The sequence below is a fragment of the Gobius niger genome (genome assembly GCF_951799975.1).
Source record: "Gobius niger genome assembly, chromosome: 23".
In the NCBI taxonomy this organism is placed as follows: domain Eukaryota; kingdom Metazoa; phylum Chordata; class Actinopteri; order Gobiiformes; family Gobiidae; genus Gobius; species Gobius niger.
This window is the reverse complement of record NC_136874.1, coordinates 12,142,934-12,160,186: the sequence shown is the minus strand read 5'-3', so window position 1 is coordinate 12,160,186 and position 17,253 is coordinate 12,142,934. Positions and strand designations below refer to the sequence as shown.

General features: G+C 43.1%; 1 protein-coding gene across 6 annotated transcripts in view; it reads right to left on the bottom strand.

The window, feature by feature from the left end:
• Nucleotides 1–17,253, bottom strand: part of LOC306981808 (uncharacterized protein) — a 65,765-nt gene that overhangs the window by 12,962 nt on the left and 35,550 nt on the right. For 5 of the 6 annotated variants that reach the window (XM_079581512.1, XM_079581514.1, XM_079581513.1 and 2 more), the window contains 7 exons: nucleotides 10,238–10,399; nucleotides 9,771–9,845; nucleotides 8,946–9,119; nucleotides 3,035–5,170; nucleotides 2,759–2,953; nucleotides 2,525–2,659; nucleotides 977–1,032 (listed from right to left, as the gene is read on the bottom strand). In XM_079581512.1, the coding sequence (XP_079437638.1) occupies nucleotides 977–1,032; nucleotides 2,525–2,659; nucleotides 2,759–2,953; nucleotides 3,035–5,170; nucleotides 8,946–9,119; nucleotides 9,771–9,845; nucleotides 10,238–10,361 (2,895 nt within the window). In that variant the 5' untranslated portion in view covers nucleotides 10,362–10,399. The remainder of the gene's footprint in view (nucleotides 1–976; nucleotides 1,033–2,524; nucleotides 2,660–2,758; nucleotides 2,954–3,034; nucleotides 5,171–8,945; nucleotides 9,120–9,770; nucleotides 9,846–10,237; nucleotides 10,400–17,253) is intronic. The other variant, XM_079581516.1, reaches the window with a different exon arrangement.

Here is a 17,253-nt window from a genome sequence, read left to right as displayed (position 1 = left end):
CCCCTCTCCTGTTACCTTCGCCTCCCATTGGTTAGTGGGGGTAATGGGTGGGCGTGAACATGCAGAGGACGGGCGGGTCTGGGCCTGGTTAAGCCCCGCATCCACCCGCGGGCTGCGCTTGAGTCCGCCCTGAGACCCGGGGGCCGAGCTGGGCCGCTGCTCCTGGTGGGCTCGCCTCTGCACCGCCATCTTCAGCAGGACGGCACGGGTGGGGCTCTGAACGGCCGTCCACAGGCAGGCAGGGGAGCATGCAGGGCAGGGGCAGGGGGCAGGGGCAGGGGCAGCAGGCGGGGGGCGAGCGGGGTGAGCAGGGTGAACGTGGAGAAGTGGAGAATAAGATGCAGCAGCAGTGAGATGGAGACAAACACACATGCTATGATTTGTTAGTGTGATGTTGAAAATGCAGAAGGTCATGTTACAGTAGCATGAAATAGAGTGTGAACCAGTGGGATTCTGAGCTAAATATCGTCCGTTTTTCTGGAATCCTGACTTCTTTTGTGCATATTTATACGTCATTATGCTTTTAAGACTAGCTGGTACATTCACTTAGACTATTTGCTTGTTTTAGATCAGGAGACTCTAGCCTTCAACGCTGTTTCAAATCAATGGGAAGTCTCTATGCAAACAACAAAGCATGCATCGTTTTCCTGATATTATGGTGAAAGGTAGTAAAATCTAGTAAAAAAGGAAATATATGGGTATCTGGAGGGTCCTAGGTTATCTTGAAAATGTAAATGTGCATTATTCATGTAATTCTCTTAAACGTTTGTACATGATTGTGGTTGTACTTACTGGTTTTCTCTGACACTGACAGACAAAAGGCAAAGGCAAGCATGCAAGAAAGAGTAAACATGCAAGTGGCAAAACAATGACGGAAATTGCATCCAAAAAATAGAAAAAGAAAACAAGAAAAGGGGACTAGTGGAAGGACTACGGACACAAACCGTTGCATTTTATTATTTCTGAAAGCACTTACGGTTGTCCTCTCCCTGGACTGGTGCGCCACGCTGAGGGGCTGGTGGCTCTCCATACCTGAGAGGAAAGGAGGTGCAATTATGACACGATAACACCAGCAGGGGGTGACATTTCACCAGAGTATCGTAGAGCAAGTGTCCCACATGCAAACTGAGTGATCAAAACCTCTTTACCCAGCAAAGCCAACACACGACCTGGTTTTAGAATTGAAGAAAAAGCAGGAAATGGCCCCGACAGTACCGAGATGATGTATCTTAAAGGAATTATGGAGAAATTGAAACGCGATGGGTCACCAATCCAAGCTAAAGAAATGACCGGACAGTGAGTGATGTTTGCCAGCTACATTGCATCAGTTCAAATAGAGAGAGATAGTGAAAAATTCACTCACTTTGTAATTTCCTTTTTGTAGGCATTTAAAGTTCTTGTTGTCTTCTTGAGTTTGACAAAGTTATAACGTTATTCCTTCATAAAAAAAAAACACCCGAGCAATTGAACATGTTTGAATAATCCTATATTCAGTCTGTTTCCTTCTTGCGTTAATCCACTTGCTGATGTCACATGGTGGTACCCTCCTACTCCCCACTTCTACTTGATAAGTGTTTATAAATCACATACAATATTATGTTTTATAAAACATTTAATAATAAACCTAACATCAAATCTAAACCAGGAGCTCTACAGTGAAGCTTCTCTGTTTAAGCACTGATTCAAACATTCTTACAAAGTCCGAATAGAACTGCACAGGTTGAGTATTGAGCAGTGCACTCTTTAGAATGCCACATGCATGCACATGCACAAAGGCACACGTGCATGTGACAAACTAACTGTGTGCACTCTGTCGTCTGTAGCAGATAAATGTAGAGAAATTTGGAAGATCAGCTGATTTCTTTTAGTTTAGAGACAACCACTGAAATAAGTGTGCCACACTTGTGCATTAACGGATTCAAGTCCAACTTTCTTCTCCGCTCAAGTGATTTGGGGGCGTGTCCGAAGTTGTTTATGAATGAAGCCACAGGACAGAATTGAAACCACAGTCTCCTGTCTCCCTTTCTCTACGGAATCATTGAAATGTTTGTTGTTCTACCTTTATTTCGAAAGAGTAGAGGTACTATCGTTTATTTTTACACTTGGTGTTTTTCCTGTGTTTCCTACTATAATGGGTTGTGTGCGTAAACACTTCAGAAATAGAAGCCCAACCTAATTTAAGCGTATAGTAGTATCAATACTGTACGCGCATAACACTGCAAGTGTAAATTACTGATTAAAATAGCGAGTTATCAAACGCTTATGTTGCACTGGTGCGCTTTAACACCAGTGTAGTAAATTCGGCTTAAAGTGTCAGGCCGTGACAGAACCTATGAGAGAAAATTGGAGTATCTGGGGTACGAAACCGAGGAAGGTGTTATCTTAAACGTTTTAACTCAAAACAGATGTATGTTTCTGATGAGGGAACATCATCCTAACATGGTAGAAAGCTCTATAAAGTCAATCCATTAATCCTGGGGGCTCGCTCTATCCACAGCATTGGTTCTTGGTGAGAAGTGTTCACCTGTGGCCTTGCGTCTAGCAGAACCGTGAAGCGCAGCAGGCCTGGGGTGTCTGGCGCCCGCTTTGGCTGCACTCTTTCGGGAGGGGGAGCAAACCCGGAGGACTGAGAGCTTCTGATCAGTCCTCCTCACCCCCACTATCAGAAAAGAGAGATAATCCACAAACCAAAACATTCAACAGTTAAGGTCATGGTACTACTTTAACAACAATCTGAGAAATATTCAAAATGCTGAACCTTTTTTCTTTTTCACGTCCTCTTTGGTATGGAGGCTGGTAGCTTTGCGATTCGCACGGCTCTCTGAATGAAAAGGTTGGCCCCTTACTTTGCCCGAGGTCCTTTTGGGAGCCTTTTCCGCCACGCGAGTATTGCTAACACTTTCAGCTTTTGGAAGGTCCTCAATTCGTTCGGAAGCGATACTTTTATCTTCATCTGCAGCGGGAAAAGTTACAATAGAACAAGTTCTCCATCATAACACCTTGAAGAACTAAACCAAAAGAATCATCGGGGTACCTTGGGTGTCCAACCATCCACTGTCTGTGTCCAGTCTTGAAGTGTCTGGAGCAGTTTCGTCTTCAGCTGCTTGATCAAAGATATCTTCCATGTTGTCAGCAACCTTTATATCATGAGGGGCTTCGATTTCCTTTTCTTCTGCTACATCAACGGGATCTTTATTCTGGTCTTCATCCGTGCTCTTGGGCTCCTCCAGGGCTTCCTCAGCCTTGTCCGTGTCACCAACCTTGCTACTTTCCTCCAGCTGTTGCGGTACGTCCTGGTCGGAACATGGAGATAGGTGGGAACTGTCCGTAGCCTGCTCACCATCGTCGCTGTTGATCCCACTGTGGCTCCATTCCTCCGCTCCTGACCTGGCATCTTCTTCCACCACCTGATCTTCAACTAGAAGCAACACCGTGTCGGTCTTTTGACCACCTTTACCATCCTCCTTGTCTTCCTGACTTGACTTTGAAGGTGCTACATGTTCAAGTTCCTCGATTATTTCCGGAGGTTCTTCTGCAATCTCAACATCATCTTCTCCAGTCTCCTCCACTTGAGATGGTTGGGGTATGATAATGATGGGAGATGGGCTTTGGACATGGGAAGGAACGGTTTCTTGGGGAATGATCTCCAACTTTTCTTGTGGACAATCTTGCTTGGTTTCATCACTTGACGTTTCTTCAGCTTTTTCAGACAGCTTGTATGGTTCAGAAGTTTCAGTCTTGTTCGGCTCCTCCTCTGTCTTGCTAGGTTCCTCAAGCTTTGGATCTTCTTGCTTAACCTGTGTTGCCGTCTCTGTGTTCTCAGGCGCTAAATTTGGGGATTTCGGTGTGGTTGGAGTAAGGGGAGACCTGCACCCAATCTCAGCAGGGCTAAATGTGAAAGAGCTGTCAGGGGGAATGGGCGATGCCTCTCTTGAAGGATCTTTCTCGATGTCCACCTCCGGAATGGGTTGAATCATGATATCCCCAGGTGGACCACCATCAAGTCGGAAGTCTTTGGAAGAGGACACTGGAATTTTCAGCCGATCCGGTTTAACTCCACTTGGAACAGCTTTTTCCAGAAGAAGTGACATCTTGCCAGGCGAATCTTTTCTCTCCAAGGTTGGTCTTTGAAGGATTTCAGGTAGTGCCACTTTCAGATCTGGTTGCACACACTTTTGAGCAACATCTCGATCATCACCACCTTCACTTTCCACTGATGGAAATCTTTGGTGTGCCGACTCTCCAGGGCTTGGCACATCAGCAGGGGAAGGCATTGGCCCAGAGTATTCACTGAAGATACAATAACCCAGATCTTCTAATGGGCTTTCTCCACCTACAGTTCTCTGATCTCCTGTGGCAACCTCATCAAAAGAGGTTCCATCCAGTGATGGAATTGCTGCAACAGACTTCCTTCTCAAATGCTCCTCTCTCTTGTCAAGAGACAGTCTTGGAAGCACTCCAGCTAGATCCAACATCTCAGACAGACTATCCGACTGTTGAAGCAGCAAGCTACGCTTATCCGACAGGGAACTTTCGTGTTTTTCTTCTGGAGAGTCAGGTAAAGTGGGCGTGACAGACACGGCTGGAGGGAATGATGGCGATACGTTCCGTACAAATGGTGTGGGTGGGTGGATGTTGTCCAGGTTTGGAGGACACAAACTTTCAGAGAAGATCAATGACATCTGCTCTTGCTCGGCTGCAGATCCAACTGTGATGCTCAGGTTTGACTTCTTATTGGGAGCTTCCGTGTTGAGCTCGTAATAGCTTGAGGAATCTTCCTTGGAGGATGTCTCAAAGTAGCTTTTCACGTCTTGTTCCTGTATGCTTGTTGTAGGTTCTGGGCTTGATGTTTCTGGTCTTCTATCAAGGCTTTCATCAGCCTTGGGAGTTTCTTGCAAGCTGCTTTGCCCTCCGCCGACTTCAACTTGTGAGATCTCCTCAGCTCCTTCTAATGCTGGCATTTTTGAAAACTGGTCATCCTGCTTGGAGACCTGTTCATCTTGTGCTTCCGGGTTGTCCTTGGTTGTGGTCATCTCCTCTATGCTAGAAGCTTCAGCAGCAGCTACGTTAGTATCTTCTTGTTCTTCACTCTCATGTGGTGACTCTACGTGACCTTCATCTTCTTTCTCAGCTTCATCTGTAGCTTTCTTGGAATCCTCTTCAGGCTGGGCTGTGAGTTTGAAGAACGCTTCAGGACCTTTGGGGGCTCAAGTTTGCTGAAAGCGGTGCAGCATCCACATAAGCCAGCCAATACAGTCACGCCCAGGCCGTCCGCACACAGACTCCCAAAGCACAAGGCCACGCCAGCACCTGGAATCACGTGCAAAACTGCCATGAAGGAATGAGGTGCTTGATGTTGGATGGCAAAACACACAATGATTTCCTATTGTGAGTTGAGGGGTTTCCAAATTGTCTTTAAACCTTTCATGACGTTGGATTTGATTAGGGCTGTGATAACGAACAGGATTGATTGTGACTTGGCGACTTACTCAAATATCAAAAAGACATTGTTGATGGCCTTGAGGATATGGGTTCAGCACATATACTGGGCTCTTTGCTAGCCTCAACATTACCAGTCCTGGTTCCGTTGTTTTGCTCAATATCTCTCTTTGCTCTTCACACCCTTTATCATTGAACTGTCCTGCCACATAAAGCCTAAGGGCAAAAATATCTAGAAAAAAAAAGGTAATTAAAGGCGCTGTACGGTGTACCTGAGTTTTTTTCACCTTGTAGTATATTTTGTTCACATAGGTTTGTAAAAATATCATTTTTAATCGTAGTGCCGCTCTGCTCCTTAAAGGGAATATACGGAGTTTAAATATGTTAAAACTAAGTTTTTTCATCCCTCTACATGTTATAGCCATGTCCTGATGTGTAGAATGAGCATAGACCTATTCACCTCAACTGCCTCTAAAATACTACACTGTCACTCATGTTGTTTCTTCGGTTCCGCTTAATATAGAGACTGCAGTTAGGCATAAGACCTGAGGTGAGCATAAAATGACTAACTTGCATCTAGTCTCTTTAAAGGTGTATTATGCAACTTTTTTTCCTGAAAAACAAGTTGATATATGTGCATATTTAACCTGTCAGTGACCCCATGAACTCTATGATGTTCCAGGATTAAATGTTTATAGGGTTTCTGGTAGGTTTTCTCTGCTGATGGAACCATCTCCATGGTTGCGTATAAATTCCATTTAGAAAAATTGTCCTGGAGCGTCATAGAGGCCACCATGATGCAATGTAAAGGTGCAATGCCAACCACCCACTAAAAGGTCAAATATGATGACATGATACCAACTTTTTCAGCATAAAAACTTACATTATGCACCTGTGCTTATAAACTCATCCTTATGAAGAATGACAATGTTAGGAATGTGTTAAGAGAGCCTTTAACAACAATAGACTTCTGAAATAAATTTTGATGAAACATTTGTTTTTGTAAATATTATTTTGTATCTTGCGTTGGTTGGTGTTCTTTTATCCTTGACCTGATCACAGTTGAATCCAAAAAATGTGTATATCATTTGGCTACTAAAGTTGCAGCTCTAGATTTATTCTCAAGATTGGATTTTGATGATAAATGAAACGTAGTTTAATCTTGGGAGTAGTATCCAATTTCAGAGACGCACTGCTTAGTGACAATAGGAAATAAAAACAATAAGTATGACAGACAGTACAATTGAGTGGGGTCAGAACGCACCCATGCAGGTGGGTGTGCTGCAAAGTAACCGCTACAAAATACCTCAACAAAAATATGTACATAGAAAAAGTCACATCAATGTTTCTAGAGCTTGACAGTTTGAACACTGGGATTTGCAACTGCAATGTAGCTGGCAGAACATTAATAGCAGCAGATCAACAAAGCGGTTAGGTTGATCATTTGACCTGGGTTTTTACAATGGGAAGCGAATGGGAATGTGTTCAATGACGAAGCACAAATTCAGAGCTGCGCACACTCTCTCTGCACACCGCCACTTCAGGTACAAAAGCAGAAGCAGGAGGACTGGCAGCAAAGTCATTGTGCAACACAACTCAAAGAACACACACTTGAGGTTAAAATATTCAAATGGGAGAACCATGCAAAGGAGAGGAAATCGCACACACACACAGAGGTGGGTGATAAGGTAGACAACGATGTCACAATTTTCTTAAACATTAGAGAGGAACTTGACATTAAACCAACATTTTTCTGCAGATACATCAATGACTTTCAAGTATTTAGAGTATTTATTAGTTAATTTTGCCATTTTTGTGTGTTTTAAAACCAGCTTCTCCTCCCTCACTCGTCCATTGCTGTACTACGACCAACACACTTTGGCAGCCCTTTTGGATTACGATGTGGGTGGACTGAGTTCACTTCTAAACGTGCAAAGTAAAGCCCACATCCATGATCCACTCTCTCGCTCCTTCAGTCCTCTGTCTTAAAGGCAGAGCCTGGGGTGGAGTCTCCATGAAGGTCAAAGTCTTGGAATGTTTATGAGCTGTTTTGACTAGGCCCTAGGGTGACCAGACGTCCCAGTTTACCGGGATGAGGACCCAACCTCTTTAAATCTTATCCTTTAGTCCACATCTCCATGGAGACGAGCTGGATTTACAGTCGGGTCTTAGAAGAGGTCAGCTGCTCACAGCAAACACACAACTTTGCTAATTTTTCAGGTATTTATCAACAATATAAATATCTGTAATAAAACAAATGCTTGTATTTTATCTATTGGGTATATTGTCACGCGGTGCAGCTTTAATGACATTTGGCCATGTTTACATCAAATAAAAAGTCTCCATAGGGAATGAATGAATGAATCAACCAATAAAAATGCTTAAAAGTTTATCACCTGAAAGCTTATTGGTCCGATAATTGACATTAGACTCCTGGTCACCCTATTGTCCCTTTGGCCCATGGATCAATGACAGCATCAAACTTTTCTCAGGTCTGTGTTTTTTTTTTTACAACAGATCAAATGCTAACTTTAGCTACGCTGCTGGCGCAAATGCCTATAACCTTTGCTGCATTAGCCTACTGGTTGATTTGTGCATCTTTGTAATTATTAAAGTGCTTATCGGTAACCACAGACAAAAAGCATGTGCTTGTGGTTTTGAAAAGATTCATCCTCATTGTAATAATGCTGCCAGCTTAGCTTTCCCCCTCTTTTTTAAGAAAGGTCGAGCAGATATATGTCTTGTTAGCATTACAGTGACACTTAAAATGTGCATATTTTCTCATATAGAGCAGCAAGTGCAGACTAGACAAGAACAAAATGATCAAACGTGCACATTTTAAGTGTCACTGTAATGCTAGCAAGACACATATCTGCTCGACCTTTCTTAAAAAAAGATGGGAAAAGCTAAGCTAGCTGCATTTTTACGATGAGGACAAGTCTTTTATTTATAGTGACACTTAAAATGGCCGTGTTTCATCATTTTCCTCATATACAGTAGCAAGTGCCGACTAAATAAGAAGAATATGATAAAACGTGCACATTTTAAGCATCACTGTAATGCTAACAGGACACATATCTGCTCGACCTTTCACAAAAAACAGGGGAAAAGCTAAGCTAGCTGCATTTTTACGATGAGGACAATGAGGAAGAAGTCTTATATTTACAGTGACACTTAAAATGGCCACGTTTGATCTTATTCTTAATATCAAGTAGCAAGTGCCGACTAGACAAGTACTGGAAATCACGTCTTGCACTGTGGAGCTACCGCTAGCTTGATTCCAATGTTATGTACTGAGTCAATATGTAAATGGATTATTATCTAATGTAGAAAACTCTAGTTCATATTTGTACTGCTTCTGGACATGTGCACAGCAAACTGAATCCTAATTTGTCATTTAAATGCAATTATATCCCAGTGCTATGCTGTAATTCAATTTGATATGATTCAATCGCCCACCTCTGCTCATTCACTCGCCAGAAAGCCCTCATTCCACTCCCACACACCTGTCTCTGCTGGCCTATGTTCACTTGGTCGACTTGCTCCGTTCACAGCCTGTGTGTGCCCCCCTGGCCCTGCCAGATCATGGGGCACGTCTTCATGTTTGTTGAGATGGCGGTGGTGGGTCTCTACCGGATCTACTTCCACAGGCTGTTCCTCAGAGAACGGGCTCAAAACCTCTGCTTTGGGGAGGAGGAGGAGGGACCGGATGGAGATGAAGATGGACAACATGGGTTTAGACAAGGACAAAACAAATGGAAAAAACAGGCTGGATGTAAGGAAGATAGTCAAATTTCGGACAGATCTCTATTGTGAGAGTTTGTTTTGCTCTAGATCCAACAAAGCAGTTTCAACACACTTTATGTTCATGGATACTACTTTTGTATTCCCTATAATTGCTAGCATCTTAGATATGATGTAACAAATGAGTAACGAAACACGGAGATGAACGATGAGGGGATGGGGCGATGTGAAGGGGGCAGGTCGTGTGCGTTCCCCCAAGGGCAGGAAGGACGTCCGTGTCTCATAACGGCAGCAGGGGGGCCCCCATAAACCCAAGGGTCACCAAACTGAAGCGCCGCACCTCTCAGTCCCTCGCTAGAACATTTCAAGAAACTCTTCAAGGACTCTTCCTCTACACAATTTAGTGTTTCTTATTGCTGCTATTCTGCGCTTCCCTGTAGAGTTATTTGGGTAATTGTTTCTTCAAGGTTGCTTTACTTTCACACTAGGGCGATGATATGAGAGAGGAGCCGCTCTCGTCGCCTTCCACACTCACACTGCTCCGGAGAAAAGGGTCAGGGTTTGGGGGACGATGTCGGGTGGGTTACCTTGTGCCACGTGGCCACCCTGCTCGGCGGACGGAGACGGGGGAGGGGAGGGAGGCAGGTTGGCAGACTGGTCCACTGCGGAGGGAGAGGGGAAGACGAGATATGGGTCAAAGGGAGGAAGGGGGGCGGGTTGTTTGGAGGTTATCACAAGCTCAGATGGATGCTGAAAGAAGTTCATCGTACGGTGCTGGCTAAACACGCTACTCAATCTCCTCGGTTTATTCCTTAATTTAACATATTCCTCAACATAGAAACTTGTAGGTCTGTCACAATAACACAATTTGAAGTTCGATACATTGAGGCTTGGGGTGTAAGTATTGAATCATTTCTATTGAGTGACGGCTTCCATAATTTTTGTGTATCGTTGCAAAATACTCCCTCCAACAAGTCCAGTCCAGCACTGTGACCCATGCTGTTCAGGTTTAACCACACAATTAACGCTCTTTATTATAGGGCTGGGCTCGTACCTGTGCTCCCCGCGGCGGCCCCCGCGTGGTACCCGTTCTCCCGGTAGCCCGAGCTGTAGGAGGAGTAGCCGTTCTCGCCGTTCTCCTGGCCATTGGATGTCCAGTGCTCCTGACCGTCTGCCATGCCTGCTCCGAGGGACGACGGGGGCTGGGACGACTCACCTGCGGGGGACAAAGACATAAAGGAATCGGATTACTTCAGAAAGACACACATACACAAAGATACATTAGTTTGGGGTTAAGTTTGGGTCTTAAGTCAACATCTCCATGGAGACGAGATGGAGACGTCCCACTCCCGGTAAAGTTACAGGTCTGAAGAAGATTTTTTAAGGGATTTTTGAACAATAAGTAATCTGTGATAAAATATTAAAGGCTTGTGTTTTATTCTATTTATCATGTTACGCTTTGTCGCTTTAAGTAAAAGTTTTAAATTCTGCTCGATAGGCTGCGTTCATGTGACGTCACAACATTCTGAAGAGCTGGGTTTCAGGCGACATCACAGCGTAGCCTATCATATTTATACACGTGGAGGCAGATACATTTATTTTTGTTGTTGTACATAGAGATCATGGACCCAGTCATTGATATTATTGACTGATATCACTTTTGTAATTCATACATTTTGTTTTTAGATACGACTTGTGAAAGTGTAATGCAGTTAATAGAAACAACTGGATCCTGCCCCCCACATGGTAGTGTGACATCATCACATTCTCAAACCGGGAAATAACTAATATTTTAAAACTGAGGCGGAGCAGCCGAAAATTCCATGGAGGTAACTATGGAAACTGTCAAAATGAGGATTTCTAGTCTTAGTTTATTGCTAATTTTTCTGTAAATGGTAAATGGTCTCAACTTATATAGCGCTTTTCCACCTACTTTAGGCACTCAAAGCGCTTTACAGCAAGGATCCACTCACCCATTCACATTCTCATTCATACACCAATGTACGCAGACACTGGGGGCAATGTGGGTGAAGTGTCTTGCCCAAGGACACAACGACAATGTGCACTTTGAACTACTATGAAGTAGTTCAAATATGAACTACTTCATAAAGGCGTCCAAAAGTGGTGACAATATTGAAAAACATGTACGTGATGATGGTCAGAAAGGACTTTCAGCCATAAGAATAGTGTGGCAGGTTTGTGAATCCCATCACATCAAATAATGATCAGCGAAAACATTTGGACATTTTGTTTTGGGAAATTTCTGTCAAAAAACGTTTCTTTCCTATAGAGTTGTATTGGCACCTGCTCCGACTGGACAACATGAACGCAACCAATGAAGTAAAACTTCATCTCACACATGTTTTTGTCGAACTTTTCAAAGTGTGCGTGGGATTTTTATTAAAAAAAAAAAATGCTGTTAATGTCAAATTAAACCCAGACTAAAACAGATCAAAGGTCATCTTTTGATTCTTTGATTTTTTTTGGTCTTTTTTTACTTTTTATCCCATTTCGGAAATGAAGCAGAAACTACAGAGACAGGCTCTAAAATGCAGTGAAGTAAATATGCCTTTTTTACTTTCCACCACCAGTGACCAGTGAATCAATTATTTAAAAAAAAAAAATCCAACCCTCCTGTATCATAAAACTTAAACAGGCAGCTCAGCTTAACATGCAAGAGAAATTATCTTCTTCCATTTATGTTCTTGGCTGCTACTTCAAGTCTGTGTTACTCAAAAGGTAAATGGTTTCATCTGCTGCCTCGTACACTCACAAACGGCAGACTGATTCCACTGGCAAATGTGAAATCTCATGCTGTAAGTGAATGGAGAACATATAAGGCCTAGAAGACTCACTCCAGTGTGACAGTACAGACACCCTCCACTAGAGGGCGGAGGTATTCCGACTATGAGCACGCCGGGTCAGGCTTTGTCTAAGTCAAACAGTCGAACACTGGTCATTAAAACCCCTTCAGGCCATTATGTTTTCAGATCGATATAACAAAATGACCAAATGTGACATGAAATACTGGACTTAGGCTACATGAAGAAAAAACAGCCCTGATTCACATTAAAAACAACAGCCTTGATAAAGCGATCAAATAACCTGAGATGAAATATAGAGATGCTCAGGAGAAAAAAAGAAAAAGCTAAAAAAGTGTCTTTCGAGCACACCCTTTCATGCTCATGGCGCTGATAAGGAGGTTGTTACCATAGCAACCAGAACAGGTCCAACCAGTGTCTGGCACATAGCGGCTCGCATCTCAGCGTGGACGAGCTGGGCACACCCAAAACGGCAAAACAAAATGCCTATAGTTTTCAATATGCAAAACGTCATCATTATAAACATCGTTACCCAACCCTGACCTTTAGGAACAGGAGAAAAATTTAAATAAAAGCTAAATATTTGCTGCCTGAACTGGCTTTTTTTTTCAGAGTTAGAAAACCCTCTCATTCCTAATCCATTTATCTCCTCATAACTTGATCATCTAGCTCATTGCTTCCCCCTTGTTTACCATAATCCCCCTAATAGAGCAGCTCGAATCCATCATATTTCAATTCCTCCTACAAGTGCTGAGAAAGTCACACAGGTCTTTTGCGTGTCGTCTTTTCCGTCTTTTTCTCAGATGATAAATAATTCAAATTTAAGGTGATGCCTTTTCCACTCCAAGCTCTGGGCTCCAAGAACTGACGTCATTCCAGAGAGAGACTGAGAAAAATCGCAGACACACACAATTTGAATGGTCATTGTAAAAAGTAAAAGCTGTTAATTTTTATGTCTTCACTCAAGTTCTTGACACTGTGAAAGAACAATCGACTGGGGGCTGGTTGTCACATTTTTCTCGAGTCCACTGCTGTGTCACACATACAGTACTGGTGAAAACTTTCTTTATTTTCAACTCTATTCTCACTGAAGACACTGAACTATGAACGGACACATGGAAGGAAACAAAAAAGGGTGAAATAACTAAAATTCGTCCTTTCTGACATCTTATTGCAAGATAATTGTGGGATTGGCTGTCCGAAAAAAGACAAAATGTGATACAAAGAACTTATCAAACCCAGATATGTTCTGCCCACTGATTTGAACCAAGTTTCTGCTAAAACCTTTCAAATGAGCTGTAAAATGTAAGAATTCACCCAATGCCCAAAACACGGCCTCTACAAAAGCTAACAAAACAACAACATGCAGCTCAAAGATGGCTCAATTTAAAGATGTGATCTATGAACTTTGTTACCTTTTATAGAAAAAAGGCCAGTAACATGACAGTAAAATGTAATGAGACAACCAACCCGTGAGACGACCAGCGCCTGCCCCCCCCGCCCCCCCCGCTGCCCAGTCTCGGCTCACTCTGCCTGGGCACAGCTGCAGCTCACGAACCCACAGGCGAATCTGCTGTTGACACTAGTACAGACGAGATTTTAAGCTATTATCATATATGCTAAACCGTTAGAATCATGAAGTAGATACTTTTTAAGATTTATGCAAAACATCAAAAACACAATAAGGTTTAATGCGCTAAAGAAACAACATTTGTATTGTCATCGAATGTGCTTTTTCAATCCATGTTGTTATTTATCATTTTTGGACCATGCTCTCCAGGCACGCCGCGTCATCCTAAAGTGGCAAACCTGATCTGACGTCCCAGAGTCTGATGTCTGACTGACTTACAGAGAGAGACAATAACCGCAGCCAAACATGTGTCCCAAACATGTCAGCTGGAATGACACAACCGTGACTTTAGGGGTCGATTATGTGTTTTGAAAATATAGAGTTGTGTATATACAGAGTGCTTTTGCAGTAGAAGAAGAAATTACCAAAGTATGGATCACTCATAATTGCGTGAATAACTGTGAGCTGAACTTAATAAAATGTTGTATTATTAGCATGAAGTTGTTTTGTACGGCCTGGCAAGTGTGAAAGGTTATTATGAAAAGTATGGGACCTAGAACAGACCCCTGAGGAACCCTAAATGTTGCTCCAGCTAAAAAGCATAGCTAAAAAGCACATAGACATTTCCAGATTTTTACTTCCGAAACTTTGCAAATAGGCATTTAATAGAAAGAAGTTATGGTCCGTAGTGAAGGCCATTCACAGAACATAATGCTAAATGCAAAAGCAAAAATAAATTAGATTAATTTTCAGTTCGGTTCAGTTAATCAGCAGTCAGTGTTTTTGGCAGCCCTCTGAGTCTTTTGGATGAAAATGCTTTTTAGTCTTAGTCACATTTTAGTCATTTCTACGTGATATTTTTAGGCTAGTTTTGGTCGACGAAAACTCAAGTCTAGCTATGTTTTAGTCAAAGAGCAATTTATACCTAGTCAACTGTTACATTATCATCAACAACACTGTCAATCAGACTTCAACATAAATAAATCATATTTCAAAATCCACTGCAGCTCTAATTTGACAAACTAAATTCCTTTCAGTGATTACAAACAGTACAAAAAGACGCCAGCGCTGAATCTGCCTCTAATTGGAGTCATTACGCCTCGGTGCTGGCTGTCCCTCAGATCTTCTCACTTTGTATTTTTAAGCCTTTGTTTTCCACTGGTGTTTTCCTCCCCTTTGCCCACCCCCTGCAGTCTGCCTTCCCCTCCTCGGCACCCCCCCGCGAACTCGCCTTAATCCAACCAACCCCCCCCCCCCCCCCCCCCCCTCCCTCCCCAGAGCCAACCTCCACCGATCTGGGTCACTCATCACCGAAGCTCCAACCAAAGCACCACTGACACGGGGACGTCGGCGCGCATTTAGGAGGAGGGACGGATCCTCTGGCAGCCGGTGTCAGCGGGCCTAATCCTGCCGACACAACACAAGACGCCATACCTGCCGTACATTTTAGAATAGAAGCACCTAGGAATTTATTTTCAACAATAATACTCAAGTGGAAAAGCTTTTGTGCATTGATTTTCAGTTGTTTATGAAGTGCCATGATTCTTCTCTTTTCCTTATGCTCTCAACCTGAAAAAACACATTGATACTACAGAGCAGGTTACATTAGCACAGTAATCGATCTAGAAAGGCTCAGGTTTAAGTCGTTCGTAAAGAGGGCGGACTTTTGGGGGATATTTGCTGCTGATTCGATCAAGCCAACACTGTATTAGCCAATCACAGCTTACGGCGGCACAGAGGCTAGTGCTAGGTCCTTCAACCTGGGCAGATGGGGCCTTCTTATGGATGTTCTCCCTGTGTCTGTGTAGGATTCCTCCGGTTTCACTAAAAACATGTGTATGGGTGTATGAGAGAGTGGCAGCCTCGTTCCTGTCAGTCTACCCCAGGGCAGCTCTTTTCTGTTCTTCATTAGTATTGCTAAAAGTGCTTGTTGTTGTCGGCTTTAAAACCCTTCTATTCAAAGCAATGCTGCCCCGGGATTGATTGATTGATTGATCGAAACACCAGGATATTTGAGTCATCATCAATCATTGCACATTGCCTTAACCTGTAGAGACGTATGCCAACGAAAACAAAACAAAAGAACAAAAGAAACCAAAACATTTGCGATGTTATGCCTGCGTCTGACCCCTAACTGACCCCAGAAGGATCCCTTGCGGACCGCAGACAGGATTACACAGTGCTGACTCAGCCACAGTAAGGATACAGATAATGCTACTGCACTATAGGGTTATAGTGATCCGTGACAGACATATAGAAACAGAGCCGGGCCGAGCCATAAGGAGGCAGTGCCACTATAGCTTATTGTAAGAATGGCATTTTTCTTCCTACCAGGGATTCATTTAACAACTGGTAACTGTGACAGAGCGTTAGCGACACAGCAGCCCGCCCTGCTCCCTCATCACTCCATCAGTGTATGGCAAACGGGGGCTGTAGGGATTGATAACATGATAACGGGCAATAACATGATAACGGGCGATAATGTAATAACGGCCGATAACGTAATAACGGTCGATAACATAATGACGGCCGATAATGTAGTATTGGCCAATAACATAATGACGGTCAATAACGTAATAACGATCGATAACATAATAACGAGCGATAATGTAATAACGGGCGATAACATAATAACGGCTAATAATGTAATAACGGTCGATAACATAATAAGTAAGGGATAACGTATAGAACGCTGGTCATTATCGGGAAAATAAGCACCTTCAGGGCGACTTGTTTCGCCCTGAAGGTGCTTATTTTCCTGATAATGACCAGCGTTCTATACATTATCCCGCTTATTATACGGCCATTTGCCAACTGAACACACACAACATAAACTTCGTACACTTTTATGAAGGTCGAAAGGTTTATTTAATGACTTCCGCGACAAATAGTTCCCAAAAGTTTGCATGTTGCTCGGCAACGTTTTGCTAGGCTAGAAGCAGCAAGGCTAGCAGCTAGCGCAGTTGGAGAGGAGGAATGGTGGTGAATCTCTGGGTAAGTTGAAAGCCAGACTCACGCTAACTTTACGAGCAATTCCCCCAACTTCTCTCTCAGTGACGGGGACAGAGATAGTGTCCGCTACTACGTACGCACGGAGTGATATGAAAGCACGAACTCCGTTGCCATTGGCAGCGGTCATTATTTTTTTCAGAGGTCCTTTATCCGAACGTTGGGAAATCCCATTCAAATCAACGGAGCGTTCTACTTACGTTGTGAAGAGCCGTATAATGACGATCGATAACGATGATGGGCGATAATGTAATAACGGCCGATAACATAGTAACAGCCAATAACATAATAACGGCCGATAACATAGTAACAGCCAATAACATAATAACAGCCAATAACATAATAACGGCCGTTAATGTAAGGACAGACGCTACTGCAATAGCGGCCATTAACGTAAAAACAATTTAACAATCTCTTGGCTGAATTTATTATATTTGTGAACGATTTTCAACTTGTCAGGCCAATAATGCAATTACCAGACAATAACATAATCATTTTCACGTTATCGGCCTGGTATTACGTTATCGGTTCCTACAGGGGCCCAAAGACAATTTTGCACAATCCCACCCCCCCACCATAAAGCTAGAAACAGCCCAGCATAACAATCAGGTGAATTGCATGTTACACTCCCAGTAACTGCAGTAGTAAACGTGCACTAGAATTATGTCA